The sequence below is a fragment of the Micrasema longulum genome, unplaced genomic scaffold (assembly GCF_059751315.1).
Source record: "Micrasema longulum isolate JH-2025_06_02 unplaced genomic scaffold, ASM5975131v1 h1tg000469l, whole genome shotgun sequence".
Taxonomy (NCBI): domain Eukaryota; kingdom Metazoa; phylum Arthropoda; class Insecta; order Trichoptera; family Brachycentridae; genus Micrasema; species Micrasema longulum.
In genome coordinates this window covers 1,641,536-1,666,603 of record NW_028277667.1, presented here as the reverse complement: position 1 = coordinate 1,666,603, position 25,068 = coordinate 1,641,536, and the positions used below count along the sequence as shown (strand labels likewise).

At 34.1% G+C, this 25,068-nt stretch overlaps 2 protein-coding genes across 3 annotated transcripts in view; one reads left to right on the top strand and one right to left on the bottom strand.

Moving 5' to 3' along the window:
* The window catches only part of LOC148281388 (uncharacterized), a 46,233-nt gene that overhangs the window by 19,511 nt on the left and 1,654 nt on the right, over window positions 1–25,068 (top strand). The window contains exons 2-15 of one of the 2 annotated variants that reach the window (XM_088226883.1): window positions 3,168–3,305; window positions 4,736–4,932; window positions 5,272–5,413; window positions 5,491–5,584; window positions 6,798–6,974; window positions 9,145–9,309; window positions 10,971–11,142; window positions 12,327–12,470; window positions 13,002–13,205; window positions 13,309–13,510; window positions 14,574–14,756; window positions 16,154–16,439; window positions 20,160–20,495; window positions 24,493–24,681. In XM_088226883.1, the coding sequence (XP_088083009.1) occupies window positions 3,175–3,305; window positions 4,736–4,932; window positions 5,272–5,413; window positions 5,491–5,584; window positions 6,798–6,974; window positions 9,145–9,309; window positions 10,971–11,142; window positions 12,327–12,470; window positions 13,002–13,205; window positions 13,309–13,510; window positions 14,574–14,756; window positions 16,154–16,439; window positions 20,160–20,495; window positions 24,493–24,681 (2,622 nt within the window). In that variant the 5' untranslated portion in view covers window positions 3,168–3,174. The remainder of the gene's footprint in view (window positions 1–3,167; window positions 3,306–4,735; window positions 4,933–5,271; window positions 5,414–5,490; window positions 5,585–6,797; window positions 6,975–9,144; window positions 9,310–10,970; window positions 11,143–12,326; window positions 12,471–13,001; window positions 13,206–13,308; window positions 13,511–14,573; window positions 14,757–16,153; window positions 16,440–20,159; window positions 20,496–24,492; window positions 24,682–25,068) is intronic. The other variant, XM_088226884.1, reaches the window with a different exon arrangement.
* Window positions 73–1,653, bottom strand: Ak3 (Adenylate kinase 3). Its single transcript, XM_088226832.1, has one exon. The coding sequence runs from the start codon at window positions 1,319–1,321 to the stop codon at window positions 677–679; it is 645 nt and encodes a 214-aa protein (XP_088082958.1). The 5' UTR covers window positions 1,322–1,653; the 3' UTR covers window positions 73–676.

Genomic DNA, 25,068 nt, shown 5'->3' with positions numbered 1-25,068 from the left:
TTCAAATTTCTTAATTACTTTCATTTAATCTTGTCACAGTGAAAGGATTGTTACTTAATTAAACTATATTGATTATTGTGCATCGTAACTTTTTATTGATTGTGCATCTTTATTGGTGTTAATTTGTATTTTTTAAATGTAATAACAGCACTAACCTTCCGTAAATTCTTATCAAGATGTGCCTACTTATAATTATAAGATATTAATTTTTAGAAATTGCCGCAAAAAAAGTTATATTGTAACAATTCTAATTGTGTTGCAATGCTCATTATTCAAATACTTGTAAGTACATACTTTCTAAAACTAAAATATGGAAGTTTAAACATTTTTATGTTTTTTTAATTATTTATAAACAAGGAATAAAACATGGCTTTGATTAGACATAAAACAAACTAAGATAAAAAAGATTATTTGCAAGATTAAATCTACTATCAAGAGATTAAAAATAATGTGCATTTTTTCATCACTACTGGTAACTTCACATGTACCTAATATTGATTGTAGATTTCAATATTTAAATTTGAAAAGCACCAATTTATCAATAAAAACTAATTAAATTCAGCTATCAAAAGTTTGGCGGATAATAAATACTTGATAATTATGTTCTTTCCGCCGGGTTTTCTATAAGTGCGTATTTTATAATTACTATAAAGCACCTTTCGCATCACAGATGTATTTAAATCTTCGTATCTAAATATTGCGCAACTTTGGGCCATATTTCGTCGGAAGTTTTCCCACTAAACTCCCGCAGGATACCTTTGGATTTGTAGAAGTCTATCACGGGCGTTATCATTTCTTTGTAAATGTTCAGTCTCTTCAGCACGGCCTCCGGTTTGTCGTCTGGCCTTTGAGCGAGCGCTTCCCCGGTGACGTCATCTTTCCCCGCCACTTTGGGGGCGTTGAAGTCAGTGTTGTAAACTCGGCCGGAGGCCAAATGCACCCAGCGGCCCTTGACTCGTTCGATAATGACTTCGAAAGGAACATTGAGGTTCATGGCGAAGTCCACGGGCCGGGCTTGCCACAGACGGTCAGCCTGCGACGCCGTGCGCGGAAAACCATCCAATAACCACGATTCCCGAACATTCCCGATCTCCGCCATCATAAACTTGACTATAACGTCGTCCGGTACGAGAGCCCCCGAATCTAGATACTTCTTAACCTCTAAACCCAGCGGCGTCTTATTTTCTATGTTCCACCGCAGCTTGTCGCCGCTGGATATGTGCTGCATGTTGTAGTTTTTCACAATTCGAGACGAAATCGTCCCCTTCCCGGACGCGGGGGCTCCGAGAATCAACGACCTCACGATTTTCCCGGAAGACATGGCGAAGGCCGGGACACACGCGCGACGACCGAACACAGAGAGGAATGACTTACTGGTTAATGGCACTGGCACTCTGGCCTCACACTGAAACAATCGATACGACGACCGAGATACGGAGGTGATTTATCGCGAGACGCGCACTTTGCCCCCCCGACATGTGTGCGGCAAACAAACTAAACACAAACAAAATAAAAATACCGCTGTCACCGCGCGTATTCCATCATACCGGCACTTAAGCGAATAAAATAAGATCACCAGCAATGAAGAAAATTTAATTTTGAAAATCTTTTCAGTTATAAGTTATATAATCATCTCTATCCAGCGGTCCAAGTTTGACAGACGTCAAATGGGCGAAATTCGAAATTGGTTGGCGCCATACGACAGGCGGCATGTTCGCGAGACATTCAAGATCAATAATATGAACAGTAGAACACTTTGTAAAAAGAAACAAACACACGGAACTACAAGAAGTGTAATTTTTCAAGTTTTTTACTCTAAATTAAAAATCATACGCTTCTGTATTGTTCGATATTGGACAGAAAAAATATTTTTTTTAAATAAAAAATACGGCAACCGAATAGATATTTTTAACGGTTTTATCGTCTACAGTTCTTAGTTATTTATGTATCTTTATTTTGATGCATGGGAGCGAAGTATTGGAAAAACAGGGATGAAAGTAGGCCGAATGCTGTCGAAATGCTATCTCTCAGGCGAATGTGTGGTAAAACTATGTACGATAGATGCACAAATGTTGAGATCCGTACCTTATGTAAGGCTGAGACAAGCATTATCGACAAAATCAAGAAAGGAGCTCTGCGCTGGTTTGGACATGTAGAACGAATGGACAGCGAAAGAACAGATAAGAATATTTACAATGCGAATGTTGATGGATGCAGAAATAGAGGTAGACCGAGAAAGACATGGCATGACCAAATCCAACAAATACTTGAAGATGGGCATGTCAAAAGTCGGAATAATCGGCGCGCGTGTATGAGAAGATGTATGAATGTAGAAGAAGCGAGATCTGTATGCAAAGATAGAGTGATGTGGCGTTCTATCCTCTCTGCCTACCCTTACGGGGAAACGGCGTGATGGTTTGTTGTTGTTGTTTATTTTTTTATTGCCGATGGGTGATTTCAGCAAAAAAAAATCCTATTTCTTATTTCGAAAATTTCTCACTCCGCAAAAATAATTACAACTCTCATTTTCTTCTTCGTTTTTTCATGGCCTTTTCACATCTCAACTCGGGTTTTCTGGCCAGTGTCGAGTATTTTTGTAAAAACATATTAAATTATTGTGTAATATTTCTTTATTTTTCTCACCCCTGTCAGTACCTAACGGTGCATAGAGCACTTAGGTTCTCTTAATCATTAATGTACATAATATAATGAAATGTTTTGTTGTGGTAGAATTTTTGATCCCTTCAGGGGGTTCATTGATTTACTCGGTGAAAGATATTGGGACAATAAGTAATGCGTGTTACAAGGTATTATGACAAAAATAATTATATAAAAAATTGCAGGTTGCCGAAAAAAAATATAAGGATACTTTTTTTTCCCCACTGAGTGGAAAATTTCAAGATTTAATCTTCAAGTAGCGTAAGGACCAATCGACGATTTAAAAAAAAAAAAAATTTGAAAAACGCGGTGTAATTTAATTACTATCTTAATAAAAAAAAATACAATAAAATTTTCTGAAAAAAATAATATAAGTACATATTTTTATAAGTATCAAATTATCAAAAATTCTTTTAATTTTGCAAATGTATAAATTGACTGAGTCATCAAAGCAAACGCGATATTATAAAGATTAGATATTTTTTAATGAAAGTATTTCTTTGTTGTAGATGAAAGATGGCGCTAGTGATGTTACCATGCGAGCTCCCATGGTGGACCTCCCTCCAAAGGCACTTAAAACACCTTTTGTTAGCCTCTTCCACACAAAAACTGGTAGAAGGAATGTACAAAATACACGAAATGTGCAAGTTAGTATATTCATTTATTTTTACTAGTAATACAACTGAAGTGATTTAAAACAATTAGTTAAGATAATATTTAGTTGGTAAAAATACAAATACAAGAGTTACTCCTTCCTGATGCTGCAAAAAAATAAAATAATAAATACAACCTTCGGTCAAAGAGGATTGGCCTACTACTCGGTTCAAGTGTACAATCTACTTCCATTATCCATAAGGACAGTTAGTAAGTTCTCACAATATAAAATTGCTATTAAGAAATGGATAGTGGAGGTGGGTTGCACACGGATCGATGAGTGGATCAAGCCAAATAGGTAAAATGTGTGCACTGTTTATTAAATTTTTTCTATTGGTCTATATAAATTGGTTATGTTTTTTATGAATATTTTAGTTTTTTATTGTTTATTATGTTAATTATAATTAGGTTAATTGGATTAATTACGTTTTTTTTATTGTTATTATTATGTTAACTTTGTTAAATAGCTAATCTTAGGGATGTTTCACATTTTATAAAATGTTTTCCTCGGCACGGGACACCCCACGGGAACATTATTATGCATAAAAAAAGAATACAAACAATGTGAAAGTATAAATAAATAAATAAAAGAAAGGTACCTATTTATTTACAAAAATTTTAATAGATTAGAAAATGGTAATACCGTACCTAATAATTGATTCCGCTAATGATTGACAAATGAGTCTTAATGTTTTCATGACGATGTTCTATTTAAATTTAAACAGTCAGAAACAAAGTTCAAAATTTAACGGAATCGTGATGTATTAGTGGCGTGGCCACTGCAATGAACCACTTTCCCCAGAATTTAAAAATATTTTTTATGCCACTAATAAGTTCTTACTGAAATTTATTTTTATTTTTTTGCAGCCCTGTAGCTCAATCACAAAAAAACTATCGACTTGCTTAAAAACATGCTAAGCATTTGAGCGATCACAATGAACAATAATGAACATGCTTAAGTTATTGCAGTCATAAGTCAATGCGTGTGTAATCTCCAAGTCAACTCTCTTGTCGGTTTGTTTTTTGTTTTTTCGTAAATAAACACAGTTCACTGGCGAAAAATCGGCGTTTACTATAAAAAAAATAATACAATACATCGCATTTGCAAAATAGTAAGGAGTATCTAAACAAAAAAGTAAAAATTAAATTACAATTACTATGGCGGCTGCTTTATATAAAATAGCAGTTTTGGAATATTTTCCATATTTACAGCGGTGAAATTCAAATATGTAATTGCGCAGCAGGATTATACGTCGCGAAACGTAAATATTTTGACATTTAATATTAGGTGTTCACGGATGTTCCATTGTGATCGCGAATACGATAAACAACCATGGTGAGAAATTGTTATCACGTCGCTTATTCGCAGGTCGATAGTTATTTGTGATTGAGCCACATTGTTTTATCAACTGGTTTGTTTTAGTATAAGCTTGGATCCCGAAGAAGATGAGAAGGATCCTAACTTGATGCAAGGTTTAGCAAATTTTTTGGACAATGATTTCACTCCGGAAGAAAGGACCCACTTTATGGACCACACATTGCCCAGCATTATACACAGAGCACTTCAACTAAAGCATTGGAAACCCACTGGGGGATATGTATTTAGTTTACAACAGCAAGGTCAGTACAGTCCTAAAATCAGTTTAGGTTAGAAATGAATGGTAGCTGAAACAATTTTCACAACTATGTTTGTAGTATGTCTAAATATTTGAAGAAAAGCAGTTGATTTAACTTCCTATGGTACATTTTTTCAAAGAACACCCGAATTCATTCTAAGGAATGTACAGACTCCAAAATCGAATCCAAAGAATGTCGATCTTAATGTCGCCTAGGGAGGAAATTCAGCCTGTCTACAAACATATGGACATGCTTCAAACATTGTTCGTATTCTTGTGTTTATGTAAATGTTTTATTTCCATGTGAATCTTCGAACTAATAAAATATATGCGTTGGTTTCAGCTGATCTTACTGAGCTGAGTTACGACTTTGTATCATCCTTACTGGCGCACGCATTTTTCTCAACATATCCCAAAAGAACTTTAAAAACACACCCCACTCTACAAGACTTTAATTTTACATATTTTTACAAGAATTTACACAGGTAAATAACACACACTGATTTAGAATAAAGAAAATATTTTTGATGAATACATTACATACTGAGAACGATTGTTTCAGGCCATGCCAAAAGGCGAAACTTAGAAGTATTTTACATTATTTTGACTGGTTGGAAAAGAATAATAATGAAGGGTCGCTCAAAATATCAAGACAGGTAAGATTATTAAACTAATAGAATGGTAAAGCTCTTAGAAAATTATTTGATTTTGTCATTTTTTCAAGTAGTAACTTTTTGAAGTATTTCTTTTAAAAAATACACTTAAAAGTGTTATATAATCAAAATATAATTAAGATTTACAAATTACATCAAAGATAAGGAACATTTTAGAGAAAAACATTTGACTGACAGATCCCACTCTTGATATTTAGCAATGACATATATTCCTATACTAGCTGGATCAATCCGTCAACGCTTAAAATCTGTTCCCTGATCCCTGATCACTGGACTACGCAGTTTTTATCAGATCATGGTAAATTTATTAAAAATCTGTTTGTTTTTAATACTGTTGATACCCCTTCAATCAATCTTCAGAACACATCCTGTGGTCTTGTCCCTTTCCCCCTCTCTATGATTACCAAATGCAGCTTCTCGCTACTACCCATGGCCCTGTCGTAGGTCCTGTCGAATATACTTTTTACGTTACTATATTACAAGTTATTAAACGCATTATTTCCCTTAATTTCTTCCTTCATATTTTCCATTCTTCATTTGATTGAATTCTTTGAACAACTTTGTATGCGACATTTTCCTGTTTCTGAAGTTCACGCAGGGGTTATTGTATACCATTGTTGGTTAGTTTTCTTAAATATAACTTTTTTAGTAGGCATGATATTGTCAATTACTTTCATCACAAAACAATATTCTCTATCATTTGCTTCACATATAGATATTTCATTATTCTAACTTTCTTTTTGATGATCTGTACTTATTTTTTTTTTGCTGTAATTTTGTTTTTGCCTCTTTATTGCATATTTTTTTACACCAATCTTCAAAGAAATCCAATCAAAATTTACGGTCTTGATTTGGAATATGACTCACCTCATATGTTCCTGTTATAAATTTATTCTTGACTTGTGTAGCAAGGATCGTGAGTTTTGTTTTTTGCAGAATCTCATTTGAAATTATCTTGAAAGAAATTTTGATAGTTATAAAAGTGATAGCAAATCAGTCTTGTACGAAAGATATATAAATGAATGCCTCGACACGGGTTATGCTCAGTGAAGTGTTCATATAGAAAAGAAAAAATTTAATGTTTTATGTGAAATAAAAAAATAAAATAATTAAAAATTCCTCAGCTCATATTTATTTCTGCGTAACTCATTGCCATAGATACGACACTAGTATGCATTTGTTTTTAATTTTCCAGGTGATGAGTGCGAAACAATGGCTCACAATAGAAGACTGGTTAGAGTGTAGTCTCCCCCTCTGTAGGTTGCAGATTAAACACGATGGAAGGATGGAGAGGTGTAATATCGAGGGGATGGAAGTCTCCTTCAGCTCACCCCGACTGGGCGGGGACGTTCTGGCTGACGGATGTTCTCAGGTAACCCCTCCCAACCTAACCTGACCGTGACATAACCACGCTTGTCTACTTAACAAGGCATCAGGTCCTCTGGTTCTGGATGCTCACTGCCGACTGTTTATCCACAATAATAATCATAAGATATTGCTTTAAGACAATTTCTTCCTGCCTACCCAAACCGTTCAATTTAAGAAAATAGACACCTGTATTTCATATCCAGCCTACCAGGAACGGATCCTAGAATAACCTCAACAACCATGCCATTGAGAGGGGAACTTATCATGTTCACTTGATTTGATTTTCAGGATTTTTATTTGATAGTCATCTAGTCGAAAAACGTCGAGTTTCTCATGAAGGGTTCTGGTTTTATGTCACTTTTATTCTTATTCTGAAAAATGAGGGTAAGTGCTATATAAACTCCTGACGTCACAGCAACCTGGGTAGATCTATTGTGACTGGTCTCTGTAAATTAGTTCTTACCGCTCAAGCCTAGGTCTTAAAGGAGGGGGCGAGTGGCCTCATATTGCTAAATCTCCCTCTCAAAAGTATCGGGCTATTAGGTAGGAGGCGAGCACTCTAATATCCTTAGGTTTAACCAGTGGTCCTCCAAGGACCTGACTTCTTCTGATATATAAAACACCACATTTACATACAATGTGTATAGATATTTCATCATCTGCACTGCAGAAATTTAAAAAAAGTAAATTCTAGCAAGATGTTTATTCAATATGTAGTACCCTGAAACCTTCATTTCACTCACAGAATTGTGTTCTTCTTACGCTTAGACACAGAAAAAAAGTATTTCACTCATATAGCTATTTCAGTTTGCAACTATTTTCTCATTTATTTTCTGGAATCCATCAATCAATGCCACCTAAAAATTCTAATAGGCAATTCAAGATTAATGAACTCGTATTAGGTCAAGTCCAACCACAAGACAGATGGAATGTCACAAGTCAGTCTCAGTGTGTGAGCACTGGGGATTGGGGACGTGTATCGTGTATAGTGATATCTTGTAGGAAAGTAAACAGTAAAATGTCTGTGTTTCATCAAAATTATTTCATGGCCAACTTTCCAACTATTTGGTGAAATGCCAAACTTGATATTATTAAAGCTCACACGTGATTCTTTTTCCACATTGAAAAGTATTTTTAAAATACTTGTCCTATTTACATTACTACAACGACTCATTTTCAATGACAACAAAAATGTTGTCACTCAAATACTTGCAAGTAGAAATGATTTGATGAAATGTTTGGAAAAAACATGAAATACTAATAAAATACTTATTTAATAACTAAAATTGAAATTAGGAAGGTATTTTTTTTTAAAACAGAGGGAAGAGAGAGATGATTAATTTATTTGACTTTGATTGTGTATAAATTTTTGCCGAGCGCCTGCAATTAATTTGAGAATAACAATTTAGTACTGCGTTCAGTCTAACTACTAATGCGGTGGGGTTTAATTATAAAATAAAGGTTTTTTATTATTGAAATAAATGACGAGTAATACTTTAATCCACAAATTTGGAATATCCAGTGACCGGTTTCATCGCTTTCGAGACTGGTGATGGTGATGATGACTCGAAGATGTCGCGAAAGCGATGAAACCGGTCACTGGATATTCCAAATTTGTGGATTAAAGTATCACTCATCTTTTATTTATATAATACATAACAATGAACTTCCATCAAGAATTTTCACTAACAAACTCAAATGTTTTTATAAAATAAATGCTTTGGTGAAAATATTAGTGCACATACCAAAAAAGTTGTTTATACTGAAACAAATGAAATAGATGTATATAATAATAATTATTAATTAAATATGTGCTTCTCTCAATATTTCTGACTTTTGACTTAAATTTACATTCGTTGTCATGAAAAATATCAACCTTGGTAAATCTATAGTTATATTGTTCGCATTTTTAGATATTGTAGATTGTTTTATATAGTTTGTTTATGTAAAACAGAAGATTTTGTCTTGTTGGTCTAGGATAGCACACGGAATGGAAGTCTTTCAAGTAGATAGTAGACAAATTTGAATTAAATTGTTCTGAATCGGAATTCAAAAGATAGAATTCTCTGTGGTTGCCTAAACATCGGGTGATCATTCTTAGAAAAATCATTGTGCCGGTAAGAATTACGGAAGGTTATAGTTGCTAAAACTATATTATTATTGTTCTATTCTAGGAAGCGGTGACCATGTGTACAGTCCCCGACTTGCTGGTCATGCTTCTGTCGGTAGAGGCTCTGGAGGATAATGAGATAGTCCGGATAGAAGGAGCGAGACGGTTTGCCAAAATTATAGACTCTAAACACAAGTGCCAATTGGAGTTCATAGATAATCCTAAAAAAGTAAGTAGCACTGTATGAAATATACTCCTGGAACAAACCTGATCACCAGAACATATTTTTATTATTTTAAGGAAACGTACGGTTAACAATAATTAATAGTGGGAAAACATTTTTAAGAAGGGAATATGGAAGTCTAGGCATTTACAGAGCTTGTGACCTGTCATTGGCTGGTTTAAAAGGCCACTTTACACACTGCGTAACATTCACCGCTTTGCCTGTGTTTTTTTTATAATTTTTTTTTTGTTTTTTTACAATAAACATAAGTGATAAAACAAAGTATTAAAAAAATAAAGCATAATTACATAGCAATGAAATACATATTAATAGTAAAAATAGTAAACAAAAAATCCCACAAAGGCATGGCCTGTTCGTGGGTATACAAGAAAATGTTAATGAATTTTTGCTTCTATAATAAATAATGGACAGTTATAATATTTTTGTGTAGCATAAGAAAGAGAAAATAAAATATTCTGTAAAATATTATATGTTTTTTTTTTATAGTAATTAAAAACGAAAAAAAAAATATTTTTAAAAAACACAAAAATATTCCTTATTATTAAAGGGCAACAAAATATATCATAGAAAAAAACAACATATTTCTTCAATTCTTCCATCTGTTGATTTTTGCGACATTAAAGAGTTTGAAACCTTTATTGGTGTGGGTGATTAGAAAAATAAATAACAAAATTTGTAGAAGACATTGTGAAATCCAAATACATATCAACAGTGTTCAGGTCAAAGCTTCAAACCACAATAGGAAAATATAAGGTTTTTTTATTTATTCATATAAAGATATATATTTAAAAAAAAAACTTATCCATAACTCTATGCGGCCAAGAGCCCTCTGTGTGAGTTGGGATACAACATAATAGAAAGTGAAAGCATGCATACTATCAAAGAATACTAAAAATAAACAATATTACATAAAAATACATTTTAATAAACATCTGGAAAACTTGCTTAATGGTATATAATTCTATGCAATGTCTTGCAGCAGTCTCCTGCAATGGTCTCTTCCCTTGGACAAAATCCAAACTTGTACACTTCTCCTGAAAATGGCTTTCGTTTTGGAGAACGGTATATATTTAATTGCGGAGCATCTGTACTTAAGTTGTTCTCGTATTTTTACATAGCATGTGAAACAATTACTCATTTATCCATAATTTCAGCAAATATGTTACTTTATAATAATAGTATAATAATAATTTATAGAAAAAAATGTAATTAAATTTATAGTAAATATAATAGAAAATATGTTACTTTATAGAAATATGGAGGTTCAAGCTCCTCCCAAGCCAAGGGTAGACATCTTTTCCAACTGAAGCCAAATGTAACAGAAAAGCCTTGGTTTTCCAAAGTGATTCTGAACAAGTATGAGACATCCTCCATATGTAGATTGGAGACAGAGGGCACTGCTGCAATGGTTCTCACCTAATCAGAATCCATGTCCGGGACTCTGCCATTTGGGAATGTCGGCTTGATGAGGAAGATTTAAACCATGTTTTTTTTATGCCCCATAAATGATTGTTATCCTAATTTCCTATCCGACCTCTCTGATATTAATATCCCATTCCCCATTCATATTCTAACTCTCATGTCCACACCCAATAAACATGTATTTCAAATTCTATGTAAATATCTAGTTATATATGTGATTCCAGGTTTCAGTGTGTTGTATTGATCCGGAGAATTATAGCGCCCTTCCCATTGGCCAGTACGAGGAGGACAATGTATTGAGAGAACTGAACAAGTGTCTATTAGGTTTCCAACAAAAGCCCATGAAGCCACCAGAAGTTCACCAGAAGAATCTTGAAAGAAGGCTTTCTCCGATCGGTAATGGAAATATATCTATACAATAATTAAGACTAATGTTAGAAAATATTGTCCGGGTGGATTGAGAATGCAGTTCTGTGTATGCAATAGAATCAGAATATGGAACGAGTGCTTTTAAACCGATGGCTGCTCTCTGGTAAAAATCCAGAAAAGAGTAATCGAGCGGAGAAAGGTCCCCCCATCGTGTAGTCGTGGGCGCGTTCCGCCCATACATACTGTGGATGCGGCACATCCCTTGAATATTTGAAAATAATAACATGTATTTTATTATTAAAAATTATGAATATAAAAATAAAAAAATCTATAAATATTCCTAAAATTATCGCAGAAAATGTTCAAGCCCACGCGATTTACAAATTTAATTAATATTTTCAATATACATACTTCCATATATGTATGCGTATTTCCCATATCAATGTAGTGAATATCAAGGTACCTTGTCCTTGAAAGTATTTGTTATATACGTTGGAATCTGAATACCATTCTTCATTTTGAGTCCAGTCCTAGAACAAATGTTCGAATTTCCGCGCAGGCGTAGTAAGGTTCATAATGTTTTCGTGTTGTTCGACGACTCATAAAGATAAGAGCATCCAACTCGTGAAATGCACAGAAAAAAATACTCTAATAATGTCTTGATAAAGTTTTTAATAACATACTATTGTAATTTGGCCAAAATTTAAGAACATATCGAGTTTTAGGTACTGTTATAATGTTTGCAGCTTCACCGCTTATTCCAGTGCTCCGTTAATTTATAAAAAATCAACTATTAATTATTTTATACCATTATATTTGTAATATAAAACCTCGAACACACATTCCAAAAGTGATTCTATGATATTGATTTTTTATTAGATATCTACCTAAATCTATTATAATACCTATTAAAAATAAGATCATGATTATTTGTGGTCAGCATCATACCGTGCTCGAGGTCCCGGGTTCAATTCCAGGAAACTCGGCGTGAAATTTTTGTTTATAATATTGATTTACACCGAAATATTTTACTGTCCCTGCGCTGATACCTGAAGTGTAAGACTGATCAATTTACCTCCGTGTAACAGATGATACGCTGCATTTTATTAGAACAATGTAGTGCTCTATGTACCATCATGTGATGGTGAAATATTTGTAAATAACCACTAGTGACCGACGTTTTGAATGATCTCTGATGATGCTTATTCCAGGAGAGTCCTTCAGCCACACTCCTCCAGAGGTGGAGGCCACAGTGGTCATTAAGCAACTATCGGCCAGCACAGCCAACAGTCTGAGCAGCAGATCTCCATCTCCCGATGCCTACTGTGCGGCCACCATCAACTTGAATGACCCAAGTAATTACTGCATCTGACTAAACATATACAGAATATTTTTTATTGGTTATTGAATAAAAACATTATAAAAAACCAATTAACCCATTAATAGACTATCCAAGCCAAAATTTAAAAAAAGTTTTGTAATTTTGAATTTACTCTTCGTGTGACGTCACGAGTTCTCTTGATTGGTGAGTTGGCTTCCTGTAATCCGGAAATCTATCACAAAACTCTATCAATAGTTGATTTTTAAGAACTAGTGACGTCGTTCAAAGTAATTTGTTTTTATTAAAATATATTTTTTCATAAAATAAGAAACTGCACCGTACAATTGAATGTTATAATTTTTAACGCACGTTTGAAAACATGTTAAAAAGAACGAAAGGAGTTTTGCGTCGGTTTTGACATGTAACGCTTAAGAGATTTATGATGAGGAAAACGAGGAAGACAGTGATGTGGTGTTCTATCTGCTTTGCCTACGCCTATGAGGCAACGGTATGCTGGTTTGTTTGTTTTGAAATAATTGATTAATGACTTGTATTTTTTCTCTAGGTCTAGAGCTCTCGAAACGCAAATGCTACCTTAGTCCAGAGATGAATACCCTTAACAACAGAAGAGGGAGGTTCATAGTCCTGGGGTCGTCGGGAGAATGCTTGCCTGTGAAGAGACCCACCGTAGAGTCCTGCGACAGTCTGTACTCCAGTTGCCATTCCAGCTTTGATGAGTTCCATAGTGCCAATACAAGTGTAGATGAAGGTAATCATTATTATTATAGCACCATTTTTGTGATAATCACCTCAAGAGCGCAGTAAAGTAAATATTATTGTTTGATGGATGAATCTATAATTGTTTGTTCCAGGTAGCGATGAAGAGGGTAACAAGGTGAGGAAGTACAGTATGGAGCTCAACACGGCAGAGAGACGAGCGAGCTTCGCACAGAGGCTACGCGACGCTTTGAGGAGGGAGATTGAGAACTCCCTATCTGATACGGTGTCCACGGACTCTAGTTACGCCGTGGGGATCAGTGTGGCCGGCTCCGGGCTTCAAGACAGAGACATTAGGTACTTTTTCTTCTTCTTCAGCCTTATTCTCTCCACTGCTGGATAAAAGCCTCTTCCAAACATCTCCATTCCTTCCTTTCTTCCGCTTTCGTCATCCATGTTTTACCGGCACTAGAGGCGATGTCGTCGATCGATCTTTTCTGTGGCCTTCCAACACTTCTTTTGTTTGCCCATGGTCTCCACCAATTGTGCAGGGTGTCTACCTGCCATAATTTTCGCTGCATGTTCCATGATATCCACGACTCCGGTTCGGTGCCTTATTTCTTTATTACTCACTCTGTCTCTTAGACATACATCGATCATCTGTCTTTCCATGGATCGCTGGCTTCTTTTTTGTGTTACAGACATGGTTTCTAGTCCGTATGTTGTCACCTGCAATATGCACGATTCATATACTTTTTAGTTTACCGAAAGCAGCCCAACTTAACCCTATTCTTCTTGGTAACTCCGCTGTCTGGTTATCCTTACCAAGTTTGACTTTGTGTCCTAGATGTATGTATTCATATACATTAGGTACAAATATTATTATACATGTAATTGCATTAGATACACGAGCAGTATATGGGTTGCAGGCAAGTATACTTGCCATTCGTCTTTTCGGTGGAATATTACACTTGCTTGTTGATGCAGGGAATTGTTTCCGATCCCAGTTGGAGATGACGGAAGAAAAGTGTGTTGATGCTTCGATGTGTATTTATTACATTACATTCTATATTGAATAATATAGAATCAGTAATGAAGCACGAGAGTAAGACGGCGAGAACTGCAAACTGAACTGAACCGATCTACTTAACTGAATATCTATAGGCTTGTTGTTAGGGCTTTGCAGCTTTTATTATTCTCTTTTCTGCCGAGTGGAGAATTGAGGTCATCTTCTATTTCCCTAACTGTCAGCAATTTGACATCCGTGCTAGGTAATTGGTAATTTTGATGTTTTCATCATTTATTGTTTACAGCTTTTTGTCTAGTGGGTTGACAGCGCTATAAAACTGATTAAAACATAAAACATTTTAAAAATCAATAATATCGCATTTCAACTTTCATAATTTATTTTATATGCCAGATTACGCAGAGGGGGTTCTGGTGGCTTTGTGCTGGCCGAAGATTCTCTCGATGAAGACTTTCTGATGGATTCCCTGCAGCACGAGCAGGAGTGGATCACCAGGTTTAGAAACCGAAGAAGTCCCGGACTTGTGGGGAAGGACACAAATGATAGCTCGAAATACAGCTTTAGTACTGAATACAGGTGAGACATCTTTCTAGTTTGAACCGGCGGCGTTCACAGGGTTTTTATCAGGGTAGGTAGGGTGGAATAAAAATATATGACCTAACTGAAATAAAAGATCACAAATTAAACCCAGGACGATAATTGTTATTAGCAATCGTAATGACGGAGGGCTAAGTGAGCGATGCACCACTATAGCCAAAATTGAGTTATATTTAACTTGTTACCCCTTACTGTCCTAAAAATACCCGCGCATTACGGTGCTGTGTAGTCACTACACATTAAAAAAAATTGAGATTTAAAAAGGGAAAAATTGAATATTTATAGAGAATGGCTTTGATTAACCATAATTTAATTTAAAAAAGATAATATTTCAAATCTAACTGCTGAAAACATGAAAAAATCATTGGGTATCTCTAACGACTCGGGCGAAACGTGCACCCGCGCCAACTTCCCGAGAGCTACTAAGTATAAGTAGCTAGTACTGGACTACGTGACTGACTGCGACGGGCGTAAATTCTTTACTCTTTTCTTCATACGCAACAATGCGAAACATTGGTATACTGTGAGTATAATTTATCCCCGATTTCCGATAAAATGCTTTTTTTGTGCCTAATAAGTACTTAATATTTAATAACGTATTATTTCAGTCGATATGTAAATATGTAATGGAGGAATACTGAAAATATAAACCCAATATTGGTTATATTTATAAAGATATTATAGTTATTAGACGCAGTGTGTACTGGCTACACATCACCGCGCACCGGGGAGGGAGGGTTAAAAATAGTGAGTTAAATTCAGGAGTGAGATGTATGCTCAAATTATGGCTAATGGAAAAAAGATTTTTGTATTAATGATAATTTTTCTAAATATAATATATATGTATATATATATGATAATCTTTAATAATGTTAGAATGTGCCTTATATTTGTTTTTTTATTGTTATTATTATTGTTGTTTTTCTGATCCTGTAAAATATTTGTTATGATGTACTCGTGTGTCTGTGTCAACTAATTTCTCGTCCCAAATCAACACAGGACTTTTAGCCCCATGGAGTTGGGACTTACGTCTCAAATAATGTGTAATAAACTGTCATTAAGTAAATAAATAAATAAAAAATGGTATAGTATGTAATGTTTTTAAAATAAAATTATGATTAATGAAAGTTAAGTATAAAAAATCTAAGCGATATATAAGAACCTGCTGACGAGTTGTATGCTTACAATTCATGAGAACTTTAATTTTAAGACTATTGTGTAAAGATTTTGAAAAAAAAAAAAAACATCAATTACTTTCTCGGTAGGCTGTTCGATTGCTCCACAGCTCAGTTCGCCAGGAAGTTTTTTTCTGAGGTTCCAGTAAAGAAGAAAGTGGTAATCTCCGGCATTGATTTCAACTCCTATTACGTCCTCAGTTCTGAGCTGGAGGAGGTCTACGAGCAGTTCAGCCAGTGGCTCGACGACCCGATCATGGAAAACGGCGGCGAGAGAAAAAGGGACCGCGAGCTCGACTCCCGAGACCTGGCCGTGGTCAGGTTCGCCAGCTCCCTTCTGAAGAGGACCCTCAGCGAGTCGTTTGCGGGCGTGCCCCTCACGGACGGGCTGGACAACCGGGTGGTGAACAAGAACAGACTGTTTATGAGTGTGCGATCCTTGAGTCTGGAGTTGGCGAGGCACAAACACAAGCTGGCGGCACAGTTGGTGAGTTTATTAATTTGACATATACGGCATAAATTTCCTTTAACATATACATCCCGGTGGTCCTTGAAACATGTATTTAAATCTATCCAGGGCACCCTCTTATTTTGTTCTATGATATTAAAAAAGGCTCCTAAAAATTTCAGATTTAAAAAAAAATGTTTTAGGGGTCGCTACTGAGCTTTGAACTTTTAAAATAATTGAGTATTTTTGTTTTTTTATTATATAAAAAAACAAATGATAATTAATATTAAAAACAAAGATATTTCTATATAATGAAATTATACATATAAATATTTTTAATTGAATCGGCATTCACTTCGTGTAACACTTCATTATAAATTATTATGAAAATAAAACTTTGTTACTGATAACAATTAATTGTGTAACACTGATGTTACACAATTTTATTATTTTACAAGAACACAACTATAGTTTCGGGAGAGCACTCCTCCCATCGACGGGTGATATATAACATTGTCCAGAACCAAATATGTCAACCTTATCCTCATACTGACTACCATAGTTGGTTCTAGAACTTGCAGAGTATAGAGGCGTTGTGTTGACTAGGTACATGGATACTCTGTAAAGGAAGGAGTTAATTTCTCTGTCAAGGATTAATACATGGGTTAGAATTCTTTTATCAGAATGTTACATTAATTTGACAAGGATAATAATTGAATAAAGCTGCCGGCATGTTTAAAGTTGATTGGGAAATTACTTTAATGTGCATATCTCGACTCTTGTGTGGCTGTGATGTCACACTAGTCTACGTACGATACAAGACTTGATATATCTCTCTTATTTTTTTGAAATAATGAAGTTGTATTTTTTGTAATCTTCAAATGGACATTTTCACACCGGATTTGGAAAGTAAAATTTGTATGCGAAGAATGAAAGTCCGCCAATACAGCAATAAATCTGTACAAGAGAGAGCACGAAGATAGAACTCATAACAAGGAAGACGGAGACGCTGCTCTGTGGCCGGTGTTGCGTGAAACAGATTCAGTCGGTCATTGACAGTGATGGGAGACGAACGCATGTAATATGAGCGGCATATTTATGATTTAAAATTTATTTTGCTATAACAGGGCTAAATTATATGTTTATTTTTATAAATTATAGAAAAGGAATTATTAAGCAGTATGTCTGTGTTTTTTTAAAAATATTTTTTCAAATGTCTGAACTATTGAATATTCCGTATTTTGCTTGTGGTAACACGATGTTACATCACCGCGAGTAAAGGAATTATTTACCACAGTCTTTTAAGAGTAAAGGGATAATAGAAATGCATTTTAAAGAATTCATAAGCTGGTTTAAGTGATCACTATGCTTAAACTTTCTACATCTTTACATTTTTAAAAATGATTTTTTAGTTTTATTCTTTTTAAGCAACTCTCCGGTTATAATGATAATTATTATCATATCACATATAATGTATGCATATATTTATTTATTATGTATATATATATTTTTGATAATATGTATGGAAATAAATAATGGCTGAAACAAGTGAAACCTCTTGTTGAAGTTTTTAAGTAGATTTTATAATTGTAAAACACACTTGAAAAAACTTGGAATATTACTCCAAAATGTCAAATAAAGTTAGTTCTTGCACTTTCCTGTAAATGCCTACATTTTTTGTTTAGATGAAAAATAAACTTACCACATATAACAGTGTCGTGTGAGATTTGTTTTGCAAATTCAGTTTGGGATCAACAATAAATATGTTTGTACATAAATAATGAAAATCACGCTTAAAAAATTACTAATTATAACATTTTTTTTTTGTTTTCTCGCTTCTGGTATAAATACACTTCGCTTAACATATCTATAAAATAAATTTATATTTATAGGGTCTATTAGAAGTAAGATTTACATTCGCAAAGTTTTCTTTATTCATCCAACAAAAACTGGTTTGCACCATAGATCAGTCGTAAAAAATGCAAAATATCAATCTATGCTTTTTTGTCTGTGGCTTTTTTTTACATTTCCCGCTTTTCATTTATTTGAGGTTATAGAAATATGTTTTCTTTTTGTATTCACCGATTCATAATGACATCATAATATTTCGTTCGCTTTTGACAACTGGAGGTGTGATTACAATCATTATTATTATCTAATTTATCATAAATAAATCATATTTATTTATTTATACTCAAATTAATATCATTTTATATTTATGTATGTATATATTACTAATCAATTTAAACTAATTTTTATCCTAATAAGTATACAGGTGTTCATTAAACCCTGTCACATCGGAAACCACGATGATCAGTATGAAGCAAGAAGACATATTGCCACATTAAAATATTTTTTTGAACGGATAAAATGTATAAAAATAAAATATCAGAGAAACAAGGGGGGGAGGGGGGAGTCTGATACACAGACAACCTAGCTCCCTTCACTTCTCCCTTGCAGAAGTAAGCAACCATTTGTTTTTTTAAATATTTTATTTAAAAAAAATTCTTTGTTCCAAATTTTTTTTTTAATATGCTTAAATATCTTCTTGTCTATACTGATCATCGTGGTTTCGGATGTAACAGGGTTTAAAGAACATCCTGTATATGCTATATGGCGAGGGGTGATGCACGATGATCCATTGTCATTCGGACAAAAAAAAATTAATCTAGTGATAATAGATTGCTTTGCTGTCGCCTCTTGCTGTGTTGTCTATGGGTGCCATACCCTACCTATAATTCCCCACCATACACATACAAGTTGCATCTATCTTGGAACGGGTTTACCTACTTAGATAGATGCAATGAAAACAAACATGAGAAAACATTTTGCATTGAATACTATTTAAAGCAATATTACCTTTTTTGTACCTAATAAAGATAAAGACAAAAAAAGGAAATAATACAATATACAGTCGAACTCGGTTATAACGATCACGGAACTAGCGAGATCTCGGATGTAACGAGTAAACGTTAGTTGACATTTTAGTTCATGGTATTCTCCATACAATTATTCACTGTTATAACGAGCTACTTCTCGGACATACCAAACAAAAACATTGTCAAAAATTACACAAAAAATCTTCAATTGTTAAAAACATCATTCTGAAAATAAGAATCTAAGTAATAAATTCTAAACGGTCGGCTAACGTAAAGGATAAATACCGCCGGGCGTTGGGATCGGATTATGTTTATGATAGCTATGTAAGGGTCTAAGTACCTAATTGGATTTTTCGCCGACAATATTGAAAAAAGAACACACATGGTTTTTTAAAAATCCAAGCTTTGTGAACATAGTAAGTGCCGGTTCGGCACATTGCTACAACTTACAGCTGCTTTTGTAGTTTATGAATGACATGCTTGTTTCGGGGGTTTTTACGGTGTTTCTTTAGATTTTTTATATTCTAGGCTTATTTCAATACACAATAAACATTACAAGTGGGTGATATCAAATGAGTTCTAGACCAGATCAGTCAAAACCTATCCCCTGTACAAAATTCTGTATAAATTATATGTACTTGTTTACTTAGTGACAATGTGCAATAGCGATTGTATAAAAAAACTTTTCTCCGGTATAACGAGTAACGCTTATAACGAGCAAATTCAAGTGGTCCCGTCTTCCTCGTAAAAACCAAGCTCGACTGTAATATACTTTAAATGGCATAAAAGTTGCTTTAAAAGTTCCTTAAAAGTAATTGAAAATCCAATACAATTCAATACTAATGATTTTATTATTTTTTACTCTTTTTACAAATCATAGAGCTTGCAATTGCCTAGCACAAACGATGTTGAAAAAAATAACCAAGAAAAGACATTAGAGAAAATACCCGAACAGTTGAAAAGATGTCCTCAAATTGTTTTGAACCCAACTGAGACCCAAGCCAATGGCAACGGTAAAAGCGAAAAATCCGAAGAAGTGAATATCAGTCGAAGATCGAGCAGGAAGTCGAGAACTTCGCGACAGAGTTCCGAGTCGAAGGAGACGAGGAAATCAATTAGGAAAAACAAACTGGCTTGGGTTATAGAATGCATAACGGATGTTATCGAGCAAACAATCGAATGCGAACCAATCACACTAAAGATACAAAAGTCCCAGGTAGAATATTACAGTCTTAAGTATCTTAAAAGAATAACAAAACTCACAGCTATATTCTTTCAATAACAAATATTTTCTTGTTTGTTCACTTAACTTGCGGCGTACGAGATTGATCAGAGGTGATCAAAGATGTATGCCTCAGTTTCCTACAAGCGGTATTGTCCAGTCTGCACATTCATAAATACACGACGCGTTATCTGTTCGGGATATTTCGGAATCCATCCGAAGTGGCTTTGTAAGTAGAAATACAGGTTGGTTATCCACCCTAGTAATAATCGAACATACCAAATTATTTTATAAGACATTCATGACGTACAAAAGACTGGAATTTATCCCCTAAGGAGTCATTAAGATGAACAAATCAAAAACAGGGATGGAGAACATTTTAGAGAAGGGAATATGGAAGTCTAGGCATTTAAAGGGCTTATGACCTGTCACTATCTGGTTTAAGTGGCCACTTTACACACTGTGTAACATTCACCATTTTGCCTATTTTTGAACATCCATATTTCAATTCTTTCATCTGTTGATTTTAGTGAAATAAAAGAGCCGGGCCGCGATTATAAACGGCTATATTCATCGGTATATCATCATCATCATTCCCTTTCCGCACCTAATGGTGCATAGGGCACTGCATTGGTACAGAAATCGCAGCGTATCTTGATCATTTTTGTTACATGAATGTAAGATGATCGGTCTTACGCTTCAGTTACCAGTAATAAACCAATACTTTAACCCCAGAGGATCTTATACTTGACAAAAGTTAACAGATGGAAGAGTTGATGAAATGTCGATGTTTAAACATAGGTGAATGGTGAATGTTACGCAGTGTGGCCACTTAAACCAGCCAATGACAGGTCATAAGCCCTGTAAATGCCTAAAATTCCATATTCCCTTCTCTAAAATGTTCTCCATCCCTGTTTTTGAAAATGTTTATGTTGAGTGATGTTAATGGGCGCCACTCAGGGGCCATTTGATTGTTTGACGATAATAAGCGCCTGAGTGATTCCAAAACATCCTGAACGGGAAACGCATTTTCGAGTGATGCCGAAGCATCCTGAATGGATAACGCGTCAGGTATTTTAGAACATGCGTCTCGGGACAACACCCTTGTTAAACTACTGACTCAATATCGCTAGATCACCGCAATTTATATGTGAATAGGCACCGGCTTTCGTAAACCCTTTAATTTCAAAGGATTAACAAAATAAATACATAGATGTTCAAACATTCACTCATCATTAAAAGCTTTTTATGTTCCACCATTTTTAATTACCTGAAAACGAGACGGTTTGAGTCCTATGGGACAAAGAGCACATATTTATTACATTCTTCTTCTTCAGCCTTCTGTCCTCCACTGCTGGACATAGGCCTCTTTCATATCCTTCCATTTCTTTCGGTCGGTTGCTGCTCGCAGCCAATTTTTACCCCCACAGTGGCTATGTCATCGATCCATCTTTTTTGAGGTCTTCCGACGCCTCTCTTATTCTCCTGAGGTCTCTGTTTTCTAATTTTAGGGGTCCATCTTGTGATATCTTGTCTCGCAACACGTCCTGCCCATTGCCACTTCGGTCTTGATTACTATTTCTCTAAATTTGTACACAATTTTTATTAGAAGCGCACTCGGCGGGCATGACGTGTAATGTCAAATGACATTTTGTATGTGCTCATTTATTAACCCGAAAATGATGTTTTTTATGCATTGATAGCTATATCATTATAATTGTAAAAATATGCTCTATATATTTAATACAAATACAACGTTATTCCTGATTTGTGAAAATAACTTATTGTTGTGTTCAAGACTACTTGATGGAAATTTCAATAAAGAGAATGTGGAATTACCAATAAGAAATCATTCATTGAAGGTGTTAAAAAATATTACTCGGTATTTTAATATAACGATGACCAATTTTGAAAAATTTACGTATTGTAATTATTTAGCACCTCCAGTTGCCGATGCATTCATTAAAAAATAACAACTGCCATTTTAAATTAATGTAAATAATACTATTTTCTATTTTTCTGCCAGCGCACAACTCAATTGAATGTACATTTTGTTTTTTACTTATTGTAAGCATGTCTTGTGTTTTACATATTTAACTCGCATGATTTGTGCATATTTTTTTTAAAAGATTATTTACTAAATCATATTACTTGGGTACTACTTGAGGGTACTACTTGCAAACCTGGAAAAATCTAAAAAAACTGAGATATTAATTGAAACTCAGAATACAATTTTTTACAATAATTATAACATTGGCAGTTAAAAATATGACTTTATTTGTTAGAACTTGACTTTTAAATTATCGGGTTTTTTGCAAACATGGCAACCTCTACTTGATGTAAAGTTGGAATGCATAAAATTAAATTTATTATTTTGCTACTGTTTCTTAACCTAATCATGCTTATGTCGTCACTGCTTACGTATAAAATATTTACTGATTATAATAAAAAATTTTAGTTCAAAAAAAGTTGAAGTTAAGTATTGTATCAGTTTTTTGTGATTTGCTCAAAATAAAGAAAGATGGATTTTGCCGGGGTTGCAAATAGTACCCTCATATATATTTTCTGGCCTATTAGCATTAAGTGAATTAACCACAATATATCTATGGGTGGGGGGAACAATCAAAGTCAAAATGCCTTACTTTTCAGGAGACAGTTTTTTGTGTCTTAAACATTGCGTGAAAGAATGGAATCTTTTTCTGCATATTTTTAGGAATTAGACTATTGCTAATAATTGTGAATACATAGCTAGGTGATAGCTCTTCAATATTAATAGTTTAAGGCATAATTTATTTATTTTGTCCTAGCTTTAATTTTATTTGATTAGTACCTGTATTTATTATAAGAAATTGTATTTACCATTGTCAGAATGGAATGCATAAGTCCATCAATAAATAAAAGGTTTTTCTTTGAGAAAACTTTTTTTGTAGCCGATAACTAATAAATTTATTTTGTGTAATGAAAGTACATTGATAATATAATTTTTAATAACTTTATTTGACTCACGGGTTTTGGAACACGTGTGTACATAGTTGCATACTAAAAGATGAGAAAATAAAAAATAATTAAAAAGTTGGCTTGTGTGATTATTACCCATAGATATATTCGGTGATTTTAGCAAACCTAGTCAAATGGACCAGTTTTAGTATAATTAATAATAGTTAAATATCAGAATTAAAAATAACAATTTTAAAAAATTTATAATTTTAATTTGTAAAACAATATTGAGGAATACTAAAAATGAAACCATTGATCATTTTAGTTTATTTTATTTATTATTTACTTATTTTGTTTCGCACCACAACAGGCCAGGAAGCCCAATTACAGTGGTGAATACAGCACAGAACACCTAGGCATTAGAAAAATCATATTAAATTTTGTGTTGTTACCGGGAATCGAACCCGGAACATTCCGTGCGTGAGTCAAGTGTCTTTGCCATTACACCATTCGTGGCCTCCGGGCCGCCAATAGATAGTAGTTAATAATAACAGAGTTATATTTTCTCCCCTTAAAACTATTTTGAAAATAATACGATAACTCATCTTGTCCATAAAACAGTTACATAAGTCATCATGTCTATGATATATCTTTAATTGATAAAAAAAAACATTTATCGTATTTTTCATAAACGCTATTTAATTCAACTTTAATTAGAGTTTTTTTAAATTTTATTTTTTAATACAGAGGTCTATACACATTTTTTATGAATATATCTTTAATTAATAAAAAAACTATCTGTTGTATTTTAGAAATATTGTATTTTTCATAAAAGCTATTTAATTCAATTTTTTTTAATTTTATTTTTTAATACAGAGGTCTGTACACATTTTTTGTGAATATTTCAAAACAAAGCTAGATGGAAAAGATGAACTTTAGAAATGGGAGACTCAAATATTTTCTGCTCTTTTTCGACAAACCATACGTTAATGATTTATTTCCTGATATTTTAAGCACGGTCAAGGATGAAATAATTTAGTAAACTTGTTTGTAGCTGTCTCAGTTGGCGAACAAAACGTCCAACGGCAGTTGCCTGAAGGCTGTCATCACCGGGAACTGGGGCTGCGGCAAGTCCAGGGGGGCAGATCCCCAGCTGAAGCTCATTGTGCAGTGGCTCGCGGCCAGTGTTGCCGGGGCACCTTCCGTAGTCTACTACACATCGGGAAACTCGCAACTATTTAAGGTACTTTTATATTTCTATTTGACACATTCCTTTTTTTTATTTAGAATCCATGTACAGGTTATAATGCTTATACTTAGGAGAAATAAAAAGAAAAAAGAATACACAGCTGGGCCTACCATCCAACTATATGTATTGACCAGAATTTTAATACAAAAAATAAAATTATAAGTACGTAATTAAAACAATATTAATGTTAGTAAATATTAAACCACTTACCAAATTTTTTATGTCTACCGGTTTCGAGACGTACCTGTCTCTTTGTCAGGACTCACTACACCACCATGCAAATACTAAAATTCACTCATCATCCTCTTGCCCCACCTAATGGTGCATAGGACACTGCATTGATTAACCAATCTTTATAATTTTTGTTACACGAAGGTAAGA